The sequence below is a fragment of the Prorops nasuta genome, unplaced genomic scaffold (assembly GCF_024137725.1).
Source record: "Prorops nasuta isolate Cenicafe-Biocafe unplaced genomic scaffold, Cenicafe_Pnas_1.2 PNAS00023, whole genome shotgun sequence".
In the NCBI taxonomy this organism is placed as follows: Eukaryota; Metazoa; Arthropoda; class Insecta; order Hymenoptera; family Bethylidae; genus Prorops; species Prorops nasuta.
Window position 1 is genome coordinate 2,934,013 of NW_027116820.1, and position 17,719 is coordinate 2,951,731.

General features: G+C 34.2%; 1 protein-coding gene across 3 annotated transcripts in view; it reads right to left on the reverse strand.

The window, feature by feature from the left end:
• Pten (phosphatase and tensin-like protein) overlaps positions 1–17,719 on the reverse strand; it is a 126,150-nt gene that overhangs the window by 33,538 nt on the left and 74,893 nt on the right. For all 3 annotated transcript variants that reach the window (XM_066740436.1, XM_066740437.1, XM_066740439.1), the window contains 2 exons: positions 11,142–11,287; positions 10,744–10,907 (listed from right to left, as the gene is read on the reverse strand). In XM_066740436.1, the coding sequence (XP_066596533.1) occupies positions 10,744–10,907; positions 11,142–11,287 (310 nt within the window). The remainder of the gene's footprint in view (positions 1–10,743; positions 10,908–11,141; positions 11,288–17,719) is intronic.

Here is a 17,719-nt window from a genome sequence, read left to right on the forward strand (position 1 = left end):
CTCTGCATTCTCCCTCGTTTTGTATGGCGGCTATAAGGAGGTTCATTCAATAAATGTGTGCGCTTATTTAATCATTTTCTTCATTCACCTTAATATTTTCTTTCTAACGGGGTGTTCGTCAATTGTTTTTTCACTTTCTCCACTTTCCATTGTGCAGTTAAAGTCGTTCGAAAAGGACCGAAAAAGGGTGATTTTTAAATGGAAATAACTTTTAAACCCCTTGAACGATTCAAACGAAATTTTGCACGTGCACTCGAGTTTTTACCTCGAACCTCCTGTTACGAGAAAAGGCGTTCGTTTCGTTACACCCTGTATATGTATAAAAAAAAATTTCGACTTTGTTTGTTATTCTTTAAATGTACTTTTAGATGGTTGAGCATTTTCTGAAACTAAATAAATTGTAAGTACATAAATAAGGAATCTAAATAAAATCTCTAATGGATCAGACTTCTTCCGTAACTAGGTTTGCTATCCTGTAATCTTTTTCCCGAATAATATACTTTTTTAAGCGTATTATAATGAAGCTTCAGGGGATGCATTGAGCGACTCAAACTATATTCAAGTTTATTTCCGAAACTATTAAGAATATGAACTTTCTTTTGAGACCAAATTTACTATTTTCACTGTGCTGAAGGGCGGCGCTACAAAGTCGGTTTCTCAAAATCACAAAAAAAAAATTTACAAGAATTATAAATACATATATTTTTGTTGCTCATAATAATATTGTTAAATAGGCTTTGTAGCGCTCTAAATAAGAGTTGTACGAGTAAATTGAAACCAATAAGAAACAAATATACCTAAAAATGTGGAAGATTGTTTTGAAAAACTAATTTAGTTATTGAAAAACAAATTTGAAACTGTTTTACCAACGGAGAAGTTTCAAAGTGCGTCAGACAAGGACACATATCCCTTCTAAAGCGAGAGAGCTGATAGACCTGTCATTGTCTAACGAACTTTGAAACTTCTCCGTGGGTAGAACAATTTAAAACTTGTTTTTCAACACCTAAATTAGTTTTTAAAAAGAATCATTCACAGTTTCAGATATATTTATTTCTTGCTGGTTTCAATTTACTCATACAACTCTTCTTTAGAGCACTAAAAAGCCTATTTTTCAATATTTATAAGAGCAACAAAAATATAAGCTGTATATATTGTGACGTGGCCAATTCTGGAGACTTGGGAACGTCACAAAGCAAAATGAATGAGTCTTTTCTAGCTCATATTTCCGATATCGTTATTATAAATTGCTTATATTATCATTTTGTGAATATTATCGTTAATACCTTAACAGCCAGTAACATATAGTTCACATAATTAGTATAAGGCCAGGAGGACTCAGGATGCCAAAGGGAAATCCCTCCACAATAAAGGTTTGGAATTAAGAACTATTCCCCAATTTATTGTAATTACCGCTTTATTACCAATATCGATGCGTGACTGCGGTCATGATTTATTTGTCATCTATGTACTATTGTTATAAGTCTCTATGTGATGACCTGGCCGAGGGCCTCATCGGACACTTCACCGACCAACGAGGGAACTCGCACCTCATCGTCATCTTCCGGAAATCCTACTATGCAGCTTGGCCGACGGACTGACCCATAACATCGAGGGACCTTCCAATTTAGCTCCGCAATCACCAACTATCGTCTACGAATGCCGAGACCGTCCTTCTCCAGCAACTCTGATCGTCGACTTCGTTCTGGGGAACCCGGTTCAATCTCACCTGCCATTAGTCTAACGTCAAGAGCATAGAACTCCCCATTCTACCCTTTTGGAACATCAAGGTCCAAACCAATCCACGAGGAGGCCTTACCGGACGTAGGAACCGGCCACAAGACTTGGCGGCCTGGTGCCGTCCCAAGTATTGGATCTGGGTGCATGGCGGCCGAGGCTTCAGGCATGCATTGTGGCCTTGAATATCCCGATATCGCAGGATTGGGGGTTGTAACTGGGAGAAAGGAGGAAGACGACAGAGGAAGAAATCCAAGAAATAGCTGAAAATTACCACCGAATAATAACGACATCGAGATTGTGACGAGTAGTTGTTCTTACTCGAGTAAAGCTTTAATCCATCACTTGTTCATGCAAAACGTAAGCTTATAGCCTACTCTATCGATATCGAAAGAGGTAAATATTGCGAGTCGTCTAAGGACATCCTGACCAGTGGAAGCAGAATAAAGAGAGAAGAGTATTAGAAGAGGATCGCTAACCATCGTGGATCCTCGGGATTTTCCGGTACTCGATCAATTTCCGAATCTGCTAATTGAAGAGTGGGGATGATCGCGAGCTGCCGTGAGTGTTGCTGATTATCGATGATTCCCGTCTGGACCTCCGGAGCTTCCTGGCCTATTTTAGAGAGCAGCCTATTCCAACGAGGCATTCCGTGAATTCTGCCGATATCGTGAGGCGACCGAGAGAAACATGACTCATATACTTCTTTCGAGGAAGGAATTCGGCTTTTCCAACTGCCGAAAATCTGAGGTGAACGATCATCGTCTGGTGAGTGCTTCTCCCCAGGTCGACCATTCAGAGAGAACAATTTGTCCATTGTCTTTGTTATTCTTATATTTGATTTTAACCGCTATTTATTAACGTAAATTATTATATTTCCGATTTCGTATGATCGTAGTCGAATATTCTTGAGGGGAATATGCTGAATATTTTCGATATTGGAGTTTTGGGAGTTAATTGGGGAAAATAATCAAATTTCTCAAAATTACGTAGTGTTTGGCGATGTCGCGCATCGAGGGTTACTGGCCCGCTGGTCTTAGGCTCGATATAATCATAGATTCTTTAGTAGAGTTTTCCGGGACGAAATAGCCCGCGTTTCGTATTATTTAAAGAGTTGATGAACCGAGATTGAGTGTCATAGGGCATCAACTCCTTCCCTGATTCACTTACCGTGTTGCTGAATAAATTGTCCGTTCTTGTAGCGTTTGAGATAAGTAGAGTATTTTCTAAATTGTTGATCAATGTAATGATGATTACCGATATCGATCATAGGAAATGTTCCTGTTAGCCCGAGAAGGCTTACTTGTAAATCCCAGGACGGTTATGAATAAACGAAATGATATTGTTTATCGCTCGCGCATTTTATTTAGCTGAATTATCGCATCGTGTTTTAGCGACTTTCTTTAAGCATCGGCAGAAACCTCTCCTAACCCTGCCCCTCACCGTTTACCAGCTAGGGATCGAGCTAGCCCAGCAATTAGGACTTTTGAGTATCTTTCGGAGTAACTTAATAGAGAAATGGTCTACATGGACCTGGCGCCCAACGATTATCGCTTTTGCGTTTTGTCTTTTGAAGATAGGGTCATGATCGTGAGTCGTGTCTAAGTATTTATTTTATGTGTCCCCGGACTTATTAATATTCCGTACTTATTTTGTTGTTTTATGCGTTCCCAAGTTATAGCGTATATTTTGCTCTACGCGAGAAGCAATCGAGGAGATTTTGCCACGTAACAATATATATTTTTTATGAATTTTTTGTTATAATTTTAAGAAACCTACTTTGTAGCGCCTTTCAACACAGTCAAAAGGGTAAATTTAGTTGGTATAAGAAAATTTATGTTCCTAATAGTTTAAAGATAAACTTCAATAGAGTTTGAGTTGCTCAATGCATCCCCTTTTAATAAGTATGTTTATAATTTTATTAAGTATGTGATAAATTACATTGTTTCTATTGAACTGCTTCCAATAATATTGGCCTTTACTTAAATGTGTCCAATGTGTCCGGGGTTATAAATGGCAAACCTACTCGCGTAACAGAAGTTATATAAACGGGTTTACTGAAAATGACTTCCTTAAAATTGGCATGCCAGAGAACTCTAAACGCTCTGGAACTATTTCGATTTTTCATTTTGTTTTGAAAGTAGTAAAATTGCCTTCTATATGAAGCTATATCTTTGAAAATATTTCGTGAATTAATACTTTACACATTCGACAAGCAAAAAGAGAAAGCCAAAATTGAATAAATTTTTCAGAAATTATTTATTTTTTAATTATAGCATTTTCGATACGACAATTTGCTTATACAGATGGGATATTATTAATATAATTACAAGAAAGGTACTGAGTTTTTTATATTTAGAGGAGATTACATCTCATACCGTTTGAGGAAGCTCATGCGAATGCCATAATGTTATCGTCTTATTACATTTTGCTTCAATATATTTATTAAAACAAAATATGTAAATATTTTTAGAAATACATACAGATAGTTAACGGTGAAAACAGCGAATCGATTATATAATGTTTCGTTAGATGTAAAAAAATGATAAAAATTATCATTTTCTAGTCGAGCTACGCAAACCCCGCCCCCCATGTAGGATCAGCATATTTTTATTAGATATAGAATTAGAAGATGCAAATTAATTTATTTATGCAATATCGAACATTTATCTGACGTATGGCATACCCTACAGTGAGGTTCAATAGTTTATACTGATGATATTACTACTAAGATTCTTGTATCGCAAATACTTCTGTATTGATATGAAATTCTAGCGATTGTTGGACTTAGCTATCTTGTTCAAAAAGAGAAATTAAAACTATGATTTTTTCATGAAAATTATTTTTATAAACCCCATTCATACTACGTATGAAATTAATGAGAAAATACCAAAGTTTTCATATGTACATTGGAAAAGGTGTGGTAGCTATTTAAAAAGAAACATTATTTCTCTCTACTTTCCCGTCACTACTTACATTTATTAGAAATGAACTTCACCAAAGATTATATCTTAAAATCACTATTGATAGGTCCGAGCAATTTATGAGAAATTAGCAGTTTTCAAGGTGTACATGAATTTTCAGGTACACCTCAGGAATAGTAAAAGAGGAAAAAACATTTTTCCTACGGGGTGTAATTGATAGATTACTGTCTTGTTTGACAGAACGAATGCAGACATAACAAGATAAAGCTAGTATACATTATTATAGTAACTGTTGCAACAAATATACTGTTTTCGTCTACGTTTCTGTGGTATGCTCTGCATTTGTTTTGATAAATTGTTCAGTCGTTTATTGACTTTTTCGTATAGACCAAGCCCGAAATAAATACTTTAGATTTGGTTGCATGAAAAATTTTTTCTATTTTCATCGAATCTCTACAACAAGGTCAATTGCAATCTGTTCTTTAGGAAAAAGTAGACAAATTTAGTATTTATAAAATTTTTGTTTTCCCAAAAAGAAGTTATACAAAAATACAATTATTATCACCAGGTTCGTTCTTGCAGATTCAACTTTTTTACTCAAAAACTATTAGGTACAATTTTGAAACAAATTGAGGCTATTTGTAGAATTCTACACTTATGCGATATTTGATCCGTGCATGAATGTGTGTGAGAGTTACTAAACATATATTAGCTCGCATTGACATATGTAGCGTATCATACGAATGACTTATTTTCTTGGAATAGAGAAGGAAATATCAGATTCTGTGAAGGAAAAACTTATAATATTTTGTAATATAATCAACATTTTCTAAGACATATAACAATATATGTATAAGCCAAAAATCTACATAAGTTATTACTTAAATCGATAAACATTAATAATCAATATAATGGTAGAATAATCATTAAGTCTGTGGTAAATAATATTAAAAATAAACCTTCTATATAAAATTACTTTATTATAGTATTGCAAAGTATCTTTCATAATATGCCGCTACTACGTAAGTACCTTCCTGGTTCGTGTCTCGATACACAGTGTCTTATTCTTCCACTCTCATACCCTTCCTCGCTCGCTTGGGTTATTCGCTAAGGCGCCAATTTCAAAAATTCTTTCTTGTTTATGCAAGTTATTCCACAAGTCTCTTATTGTCTTTTATAATATCGGCAAAAAACTATTATACAATATTTTTTGTTCTTCATATTTAACTAGTTACATAATTAATTTTTTATCATACGTGCATGTAAAACGACTGTTTTCAGAGCAGTTTTGCGGGTCGAAATCAGCCGTTTTCATGCTGGTATAGTTCGCACATGTGCAGATACAGATTTTCTCATTTTCGTCCCTTGGGAAGTTATTTTCGGGGAGGAATTAGTATATTATACTGAACATGATGCGTAGTCATAGCAATTTTCGATAAATCGTTAAAAAAAAAAACAAAAGCGAGTACTGTAACCAATGTAACACGTATATCAAACGACAGTCAAACGTTCACTGTGATAAACTTTCAAACAGCTTGATTAATTTTTGCTAATTGTGGTAAGGGAGGACGTATAAAAATAATGAACACCAATAACAAAAATGGCTTTAGTGAAGAAAATGTTGATAAAATGGCGCACAATATAATGCAAAATTTGTTGCCAGCAAAATCTAACGAACGGTATAACGCTGCTTATAACGAATTCTTAAAGTGGCAAAAATTACACAATATTACAACTATATCAGAAAAAGTTATGCTGATTTATTTTTCCGAACTCTCTGAGAAATGGAAAGCTTCAACGCTTTGGTCCCACTTATCAATGTTAAAAAGTACTATTTTAATAAACCATAACCTGGACATTAGTGAATATAACAAAGTTGTTATATATCTGAAACGACAATCTGTCAGTTATGAGTGTAAAAAATGAAGTATGCTCTCACCTGAACATATAGAACAATTTTTAACAAATGCTCCAGGCGTGGAATATTTACCAACTAAGGTATTTAAAAGTTTTATTATAAGTAGAACTAACAAGAAAAAAATAAAAATATGTGTAGAATAAACATTAGAATGAATTATTTTTACGTTCAGGTAGTACTAATTTTTGGCATTTGTGGTGCATTAAGAGGATGCGAACTGACGAATTTATCTACAAACAATGTAGAAGAGCATGTTCAAATGTTTTTGGTCAAAATTCCCATTACAAAGAACAATATGCCGAGAAAATTTGTCATCGAAGGGAAATTTTACTGTATCGTACAAAAATATACTGCTTTGCGACCTCAGAAGTCTGAAACAAAAAGGTTCTTCTTAAATTATCAGCATGGAAAATGCACAGCCCAATCTCTTGGAAAAAATAAGTTTTCTTCAATGCCCAAACAAATAGCAAAATAAGTATTATAATACGAATATTATAAGACGTTTTTGTAAATTAGTAACACATGATTATATTTTAGTTTCCTGCAGTTAAAGAATCCTGAATTGTATACAGGACATACTTTTCGAAGGACCTCTGCAATAATTCTCGCTGACGCTGGGGCTAACATCACAACGATTAGAAGACATGGTAGATGGAGGTCAGACTCAATAGCTGAAGGCTACATCAAAGAATCTATTGGAAACAAAAGAAAAATAGGAAATATAATCAATTCTGCGATCAATCTACAACTCCTAGAAAATAAGGAAAATGTAGAATAAGAGCCACCAAATAGTAAAAAAATGAAACCTGAGACTTTGACAACACTTTTAAATAAAATTGTCAAACCTTTGAATGAGGAAGGACTAGTCAAAAAAATGTTGAAAAGAAGCAACCAATCTCTATTGTTTTTAACAACTGTTCAATATCGTTAGGATAAAGCTAATACCATTCTAATGTTCCAAACTTCATTGAAGTTAATGTTATGGTAATGCTTACTATTAATTGCTGTTATTTATATTGAAAATTGGTGCATTTAATATATAAATTAATATATTAATTATAATTTGTAAAAAGAAATACAGCTTTTAGTTTAATAAAGTATATGCTTTGAAAACTTACATTTTTATATATAATTACTAAATGGAGTCGTCTGCTTCATATTTGTTATTACATTCTACCCATACTAAAAAATAAAAAACTTGTAATTTTTATTCTTAGCGTTGCTTATGAGGGCTTCGCCCCCTGCACCCCCTTCGAGTGTTTCGCCCCTGTGCTTAATTGTTATCCTTCCCTTTTCTAAGTATCTTTAATGCACTTGTAATAAAAAGTATCGTGTATTACGCGGGACGAAATTGCCGTTTTGACTCGTGTGATGGCAGCACTCGCTTCGCTCGTGCCGCCAACTTCACACTTATCTGCAAACGGCAACTTTCGTCCCTTGTAACACAATATACTATTATAGGTTATCAATCTAACGAATCACCCCTAGACGGATTCTTCAATAAGGACCGCTAGATATAGTAGATCATAGCAATATTCATCAAATTCGAGAAGACGGACAATGCGCATACGATTTACTGATCAGTATTAGAAAAGTATGTATAATGACCCGCTGCTTTTTCTGTCATCCTTGCTACACTTTTTCATAAAATAAATTCAATTTTCAATCTAAGAATTGGTGTAATTAGCGTGAGAAAGAAGTAGCCCATCCTATCTATTTCTCTCTCTCTCTCTCTCTCTCTCTCTCTCTCTCTCATAAAACAATACAGGCAGATTCATTATTAGCAGTGTCGATTAAAACACGGTTAATGATTCAACGTTTGTAAGTGTGTATAAGAGAGATAGAGAGAAAAATATGCTATTCCTTTCTTACTTTCAGTTCAAAATTTCTACGATGACAAATGAATTCATATTATAAAAAAGGGTAACAAGAATGATAGAGAGAAGCAGCGAGCCATTGATAATTTCCCCATCTGTTATCAATCAATCATATACAGATTATCCGTTATTGAAATTTTAGAGACTTTTTCCATCATTATAATCATATTTACAAATAACTCTTAGAAACTATTTTAATAGTATCAGTATTTACTAAGCTCTATAACACAATTTATATAGAGTTTTCACCTAAAAAATACTATTATTAAGTAATTCTGAAAATATTAACTATATTTAAAAATTTTATAAGCGTTTTCATCTCGGAGTCAGGTCTTTTATCTGCTGTTCCAAGGAGTAAACCTTCCATGTTTCATTATACACATACAGGCTGGAATGGTCAATGCCACACTTCCCTGTAGGAGTAATTAATAGGATTTTTCAAGCAAAATCCCGCTACCAGTTTTTTAATCTAGTCCCTAGTTAAGAAGAGATAGAGAATGACATTTTGTACACCTTCATTAATCACCTTTACGAATAAAATGGGGTGCGCATGTACGTGTTACAAGTGATTGGTATAAGACAGAAATTGCTGCTGACGTTTCACTCTTCCCTTTTATTGATTACTTCGGGCTCCGTGAGACCTTGTTACTGATCTGCTACATTTGCTTTCTATTGATCATTCTACAGCACAGATTTAGTTTGTCTTGTACAATCTTCACAGTGTTTAAATTGCAATATCCTAATTTGTCTAATAATGAATTAGTATCCGAAAGTGAACCGCATGGGGATACACGATCACAATTAGCCAAGATTCGCCGTAGGTAAATTACACGTAAGCGTAAGGGTTTTCGCGAGAAAACGAATTCAATTTCAAATAACGTAAATAATCAATAAAAGAGAAGAGTGAAACATCAGCAGCAACTTCTGTTATACTTATTACTTGTGATACTTACATGCGCACGCCATTTTATTCGTAAAAGCGATACATAAAGGCGAACAAAATGTCATCCTCTACCTCTTCTTAATTAAGGACTAGATTAAAAAACAGACACAACGCGGTTTTGCTTGAAAAAATGTTAGGAATTACCCCTTACAGAGAATTATTGCGTTAACGTTTGACTTTATATAATTTGAAATTCAAATATCTTGTAAATATTTGAATTAACTAAGGCAATGAAAGCAGTAAATGCATCCTGGGCAGATGTGTAACTACTATTTTTAACCACTCCATTCTATCAGACCCAATCTATTACTGTATTACAACTTTTTTTTTATCACACACACATCTCCTTTGAACTAAACCAGAATACGTGAATTTTAAAAATCTTTTCTGCTTTAAAATTTAAAATTGTACAAGGGTTATTATGTACATCCCACATAAGAAATTTTGTTTTGTTTTAAATATAAAATAATCTAACTATAACGGTATAAATATACAGGGCGTCCCATTTAAAACATCCAGATAAATATTTTGAAAATTATACAAATTTTTAAACAAAATTAAATACAAAAGTTGTTTGACTTTGAGGGAGAAATAAGATGATGGTAGTGGTTTGACCTTTAAAAGTCATTTGGAGGTCACACGAAGGTAACTTTAACATTTTGGAATGGAAACCCCATTTGTTTTAAATATTCTTGTAGTCGACCTCACACGTACTTTCCAAAGCACTATACTGTTTTACTTTTTCATCAGTCGTTCATTTGATGTTGTAATTTGAAAGTAGACGAAGGTAAACCATTTTAAACATTCACGCGGATATCTTAGAAGCAATGCATTATTTCAAAAAATGCTTTAGAGAGAAATTGTAGGGTTCAAAAAGGATCAACGGCAAAGTCACCGTTAGTTGATCCTCTTTGAACCCTACAATTTCTCTCTAAAGCATTTTTTGAAATAATGCATTGCTTCTAAGATATCCGCGTGAATGTTTAAAATGGTTCACCTTCGTCTACTTTCAAATTACAACATCAAATGAACGACTGATGAAAAAGTAAAACAGTATAGTGCTTTGGAAAGTACGTGTGAGGTCGACTACAAGAATATTTAAAACAAATGGGGTTCCATTCCAAAATATTAAAGTTACCTTCGTGTGACCTCCAAATGACTTTTAAAGGTCAAACCAATACCATCATCTTATTTCTTCCTCAAAGTCAAACAACTTTTGTATTTAATTTTGTTTAAAAATTTGCATAATTTTCAAAACATTTACCTGGATATTTTAAAATGGGACACTCTGTGTTTCTAAAATATGTTAAAATAGAATCTTTTATATAATATCAAAGGTGAACATACTTTTCTCTTCATTTTTGGCCTATTGAAGAAGTCTACTCGGATGTCTCCTGTGATGGCGACATTGTGTTGCAATGACATACAAATAGAATGCATGCCTTTCCTTATTTCATATAATTCTGAACTGAATACTCTATTATTAGATTCTGAGATCACAAAGTACAAATCTGCAACAAATTAGTAAATTAAATTTTCTTTTATGAAATGATTAGTTTGCAATAAAAATTTCCAAGCTTCACTAACTTATTAAAATAAAAAACTATTTTCAACAAATACAAATTTGAGTATTTTAAATAAATTGCATCAACTACTAAAATCAACTGATTAAATATTTTCAATACATTTATATTTTATTAAGGCAGTCAAACTCTTTTAAACAGTAATGCTTTATTTATACGTACAGCCTTGTCCGCCGTTAAAAATTGGAACTGGATCTAATTGGATTTGCCGCAGAATTAAGGTAGCGGGTTGATAATTTAAACCTTCTTGAATTAATTTTGCGTAATAACCTACATATCTCCTTTGAGAAGGTATCGTAACCCCTTTTCTAAAACAAAGGAAAATAAATTAATTATTCAGTTTAATAAGCAACGAATAATAATGCGAAAATGAGTATAAATATTTTTGTGTTTCTGAAATAACTGTCTAATATAATTGTTTTCATAAATTCTTTTTACAATGGATTTAATGTGAACTATAGATTATACGAATAAAATATATTTAAAATTTAGTGTTTCTTTATAATATTTGTAATGGAAATATTTTAAAAATCTTAAACATATTCTTTTAAACAGCGTTGACTTCAGAAAGTGGATCGAAGAAAGATAAGAATACAATGAGTATTTTAAAGGAAATTATATAATTTGTAATGCTATTTTTGAAGCTGATTTGAAATTTTTCTATAAATCCCTGTATTAACTTCAATTAAACTGAAGTGATTAGGAGGTGCACCTTATTTACGCTGCTACAGAATTTGAAGTTAAGAAGATTTCTGTATTACGCAAAAATGAAGAGAATAAAGGAAGAGAAACTAGCAGAATATGTGTGTGTGTGTTGTTCTAGTATATTCAAATACCTCAGATTTTTTATATTTTTTGCTGACGATATTTCAATAATATTCGACTTCAAAGTTTCCAGATTATATATAGGGGTCATTATAGAATACGGTCAAAAACGATTAATTGAAATAGAGTGCAATGATGTAAAAGTGCAAAAAGATAAAAAAAAAACTTTCCAATTTATTATGTTAACGGGATCCCTTAAGCCCTCTGTAGCCAATATTACGGAACGAAAAACGAGGGAGAATTGTCCAGCGCTATTTTTCAACCGATTTCTCAATGTTTTTGGGCTTGTTGGAATCGTTAGGACTCGCACTTTGTCATAAATAAAGCCGTATTTTCCAAAAAACGTAAAAAAAATAAAATTGTTTAAAAATTCGCATTAATATTATTTATACGCAAAACAAATCGAAAAATCGAGCTTCTTTATGACGAGGTGCCAAACCTAACGATTCCAACAAGCGCAAAAACATTGAAATCGGTTGAGAAATAGAGCCGTACCATTGTCCCGCGTTTTTGAGGTGGACGAAAAGCAAAAATTGTTAGGAAGAAAGCTAGGCTTCCACCCCTTTCGCGGCTCACGCTAACGTGTTCCCCCACTCTAGCATCGAAACTTACTGCGAAGCTTTCCTCTTATTTACGCTATTCCCCTATCTGTAGCTATACACATATAAATACCGCTAAAATAATGTTGAGAACATTTCATTTCGCCGATATAATGAAATTGCTAAAAATGCAATTATCATTTTGAAATAAAATTGTAGAAAAGGAGATTTCGTAATGCTTGAAATATAGGGCATACGGCGAAACGCGGGACAATGGTACAGTCGTATTTTTCAACAGAATTTGATGAGACTAGTAATAATTAAAGCCATTCTTCATGTAGATTGTCCTAAAGAGCTCGCATTTTCGATAAAGCTTATAGTTTTTCAGCTATGAACGTTTGAAGTTGCACGGCGCACAAATACATATTTCTTCTCTCGCGTAGATCAGCTGTTGCGCACGTCCATCTTCAATCGTTCATAACTGGAAAACTATAGGCTTTATCGAAAATGCGAGCTCTTTAGGACAATCTACATGAAGAACGGCTTTAGTTATGACCAGTCGTATCAAATTCTATTGAGAAATACGCCTGTACCATTGTCCCAAGTTTTGCCGGAATTTCAGGTCTTCAAGCGTCACTGACTCGTTCATTCTGCTATTTATTCCGAGCAAAGTAAAAATGCACCAACAACTTGGGTAGCATCATTGAATAGAGCGTGAAAAGGGGAGACGCTTTTATGATATTTTCATAATTTTGCAACGCTTCTTTTGGTCATTATAATGCAAACTGTAATAAGATGCGTACTCGGAGTAAATAAAGTTGGCTTCCCCTATCCTCTCTGCAGCTTGTTGCCTTGTCCAGCGTATCTAAACCAGCATAATAGGCCTACATACATATGGGTGCGACTGTGTTAGTGACTCGTGGAGTGTGTGTACTGTAAACAAACACACATAGCGTTTACCATGTATGTACGTGGGTCTTATTTTCAATCGCGAAATTGCCCTTCTAAATTTATTGCATTGCACCTTCTACGACAAGCTTCATAAGATTAAGAAATACTCATAGCAGCATGTACATTATCGAGAGCTTCTAATGTAATTTCTCAATGTGCAATCTTACTTTTATTTGTTCCGAAATAAATAGCAGAATGAACGAGTCAGTGACGCTTGAAGACCTGAAATTACGGCAAAACGCGGGACAATGGTACAGGCGTATTTCTCAATAGAATTTCATGAGACTAGTCATAACAAAAGCCATTCTTTATGTAGATTGTCCTAAAGAGCTCGAATTTTCGATAAAGCTTATAGTTTTCCAGTTATGAGCGATTGAAGATGGACGTGCGCAACAGCTGATCTAAGCGAGAGAGGAAATATGTATTTGTGCGCCGTGCAACTTCAATCGTTCGTAGCTGAAAAACTATAAGCTTTATCGAAAATGCGAGCTCTTTAGGACAATCTACATGAAGAATGGCTTTAATTATTACTTGTCTCATCAAATTCTGTTGAAAAATACGACTGTACCATTGTCCCGCGTTTCGCCGTATGCCCTACATTTCAAGCATTACGAAATCTCCTTTTCTACAATTTTATTTCAAACTGATAATTGCTTTTCTAGCAATTTCATTATATCGGCGAAATTAAATGTTCTCAACATTATTTTAGCCGTATTTATATATGTATAGCTACAGATAGGAGAATAGCGTAAATATGAGAGGAAAGCTTCGTAGTAAGTTTCGATGCTGGAGTGGGGGAACACGTTAGCGTGAGCCGCGAGAGGGGAGGAAGCCTAGCTTCCTTCCTAAAAATTTTTGCTTTTCGTCCACCTCAAAAACGCGGGACAATGGTACGGCTCTATTTCTCAACCGATTTCAATGTTTTTGCGCTTGTTGGAATCGTTAGGTTTGGCACCTCGTCATAAAGAAGCTCGATTTTTCAATTTGTTTTGCGTTTAAATATTATTAATGCAAATTTTTAAACAATTTTATTTTTTTACGTTTTTTGGAAAATACAGCTTTATTTATGACACGGTGCGAGTCCTAACGATTCCAACAAGCCAAAAAACATTGAAATCGGTCGAAAAATAGCGCTGGACAATTCTCTCTCGTTTATCGTTCCGTAATGTTGGCTACAGAGGGCTTGAGGGATCCCGTTAAGAACTTTCAGAAACTGCAAGCAAAATTTCAGATTGGTTGACCAAAAGAAATTTAAGTAAGCAAGAGATACGGTAGTGTCTCGACGGCGAGTACATACCGCCGAGCACTATCGTGTAACTTAACCTTTAGAACGCCGGGGTTTTGACGACATTTTTACCCTTTGAAAAGCAGCAATATTAATTTACATTTGTTTATGTTAAGCCCCAAAAAACAGCGATTTGAAATAACGTCTTATATAAGACGTTCCGGCGGCTAACATTGGAGAAAATTTTAAAATTTTTGAAATTTAAAACTAATTTGAATATAGGGGTTTTCGGGAGTGGAGAAGACGATAATAATAATTTTTTATTTCTACACCTAGAAACTACCCTTTTTGCACAGGGACCGTTTTTTTTTTATTTTCTTATGAATTTCATTATTATGGTAGATGCAATTTTGTGTGATATACATAGAAGAATGGTGTAAGGCAGAGTGTTTCATGACATACGTCGCATTCAAATCTGGAACGGCGTTTTTTATTCGATATTGAACAAAGTTTACACATACGTTGGAGAACCTTTGATGAATCTTCATTGGTAATTGGAACAGCAAAATGTCGACCAGTCAATCGTAGATTGCTTGATTGGATGGAAGATGAATGACGATTCGAATCAATACCGAGCATATTCCTTACTACTTCCAATCGAAATTTTGGAAAAGAAAGTGGAATGTCCGCTCGTTGATTATATAATGCGTGACCGTTTGCCAGAGATAAATCTACCAAATGGAAGAAAAATTTTCTATACCACTTCATGGACTTTCTAGTGGTTTCAGTCAAAGACAATTGCCTATCTATATTGTCAATTGCCCCATGTTCTGATTATATTCTAAAATGCACGTAGGTTTTATGATAATTTCCCCAGTTTTCCAGTCTTTTTTGACGATACAGCTAAATCCAAGTTTATGCACGGTAGTTATCATATAAATCTCTTTCTTGTCCATCCATTTCAAAATAAGCCACACATCATTGTGAGCAATTTCTACTTGATCTTTGTTCAATTTGGCATTCAATTTCGGTACGCTTTTCCGATTTGTTCGAAGTGTACCACACATTCCTGTATCCTTATCATGTAAGAATTCAGCTAATTGAGGAGATGAATACCAATTATCAATATATATTACATGGCCTATGTGAAAATACGGCACAAGGAAATGAGCTACTATATCTCCGGAAATCCCCAAGCCACATTTTTTTAAATCAGTAGTGGAACCTGTGTAAACTATGAAATCAATTAGAAATCCAAATTTACAATCAACAAGTTCAAACACTTTGATTCCAAAGCGGTTCTTTTTTAAAGGAAGATATTGCTTGAACATTAGTCGTCCTTTCCACAACACTAGGCTTTCGTTAATGCATAAATTCTTCCCCGGAGATATAGTACGCGAAAATTTGACTCGATGATCATCGATTACAGGTTTCACTTTTTTCAATGGATAATTTCCCAATTCGTCATTATTTGCGAAACGCAAAAAGCGCAGGATTTGTAAATACCTATTTTGACACATTACAGTGTTGAAAATGGGAGTTGATAATAAGCGATCTGTACTCCAATAGTTTTCCAATTTACTTTTTCGAACATGACCCATATTGATCGTAAGAACTAAGAAAACTCGCAGCTCATTGATCGTCACTGGTTCCCAAGCCTTCATATTCAAACGATAAGGTTCAGGGTTTTGTTCCTGATATAAATTCATTTGAGATTTGATCATTTCGAAGAAAAAATGGTCAAAAAAGAGCTCAAAATAATCAAGAGGTAGGTTGTAACATCTGAAGGAATCATGAACCTGAAATGAGCCGGTGAAATCCTTTATTGAAAAATAAAAGAATCTCTCATATTTGATATCAGAAGAGTATGTACCCGTATCATAATCATCATCATTGATCTCTATTACAGCCTGCTCATCACTAGAAGAATCTGGCTCTGATTCATTACTAGACCAAATTATGATTTCTTCGGTGTTAGCCATTATTTTTAGGAATAAACGTATAAAGTAAATAGTACTAAGCTAGTAGTAGCCGATAGCCGATACAAAATATTTAGATAAAAGTTCTAAAGGTAAAGCATAAAGCAAGTAGAGATGATTTTGGAGCACAAGTAGTATTAGCGCAGAAGACATTACCAGCGAGAAGAGTTATGCAACAATGGCCATCTGTTAGCCAAATATGAAATTACTTCAGAGGGGTACTAACTGAATGTCCCAGGAACCCCACGCATGCAAGTAAAAATTTTTCGTGACCGTCTTATATAAGACTTTCCGGCGCTCCAAAGGTTAAACAACAAGCTTGGCCATCCCAATTTTTAAACCGATTTATCATCGTGAATTATGTATTATTATGATTTAAGCAAAGCTATTCTTAAAATGGTGTAGAAATAGCTTTCATTTGAGATAATGAACATAAAAAATGGTTCAGGACAATTAAGAGATATCATACTCTGTATATAGGTGGAACGTTACCACCGCACTTACTTGAATGGGGTGATTCCTGAAACCTTTCTAAGCAAACCCCCATTGTGTCCGTTTTTAAATCTAGCACCACGTTAACCCTAGAACTACTAACCGGGGTATTTATCTACCCCAGTTAAACTTTGGGGTATGTTTTTAGATTAGTCAGTGACATAATCGATTGAAGACGCATACCATAATTCAGTTAAAGACTAAAAATAGAAGAAGGTCGCGAAACCCATCAGTTTTTGGTTTAGCGTGACAGAGTGAAGACGTGAATCTTGTGTGGGGTTAAAATCTACCCCAGTTTGTAGTTTCCGTTCGTGTTTTGTGCAGGTGAGTTATTTTTATTTTTTTTTTGCGAAAATAATTTTGATTCACATATTATAATATAATTTTTGAATAAATAACGTAATTTAACAATAAAAACTTAGATATATAATTTTCGATAATGCTTAACAAAAATTTAATTATGCGTCGCATTTTTTAGCAGATAATAGTGAAAATGTATAATTTGAGAAGCGTCGAAGCACTAGTGAACAGATTATCGGAGTCCGAGATTGCCAAAGAATCTGCAATCGATTGTATTTCCGATGAAGATGATAATTTAGAGAGAATGAGCGGATCGGAGTCGGAAGAAGGTGCTGACAATGAAGAATTCAAACCACCAGAGGAAGTAGAGTCTGAAGATTTAGATTTAGATAAAGTAGTTCCCGAAAAAAACAAAGACGTGGAAGATCA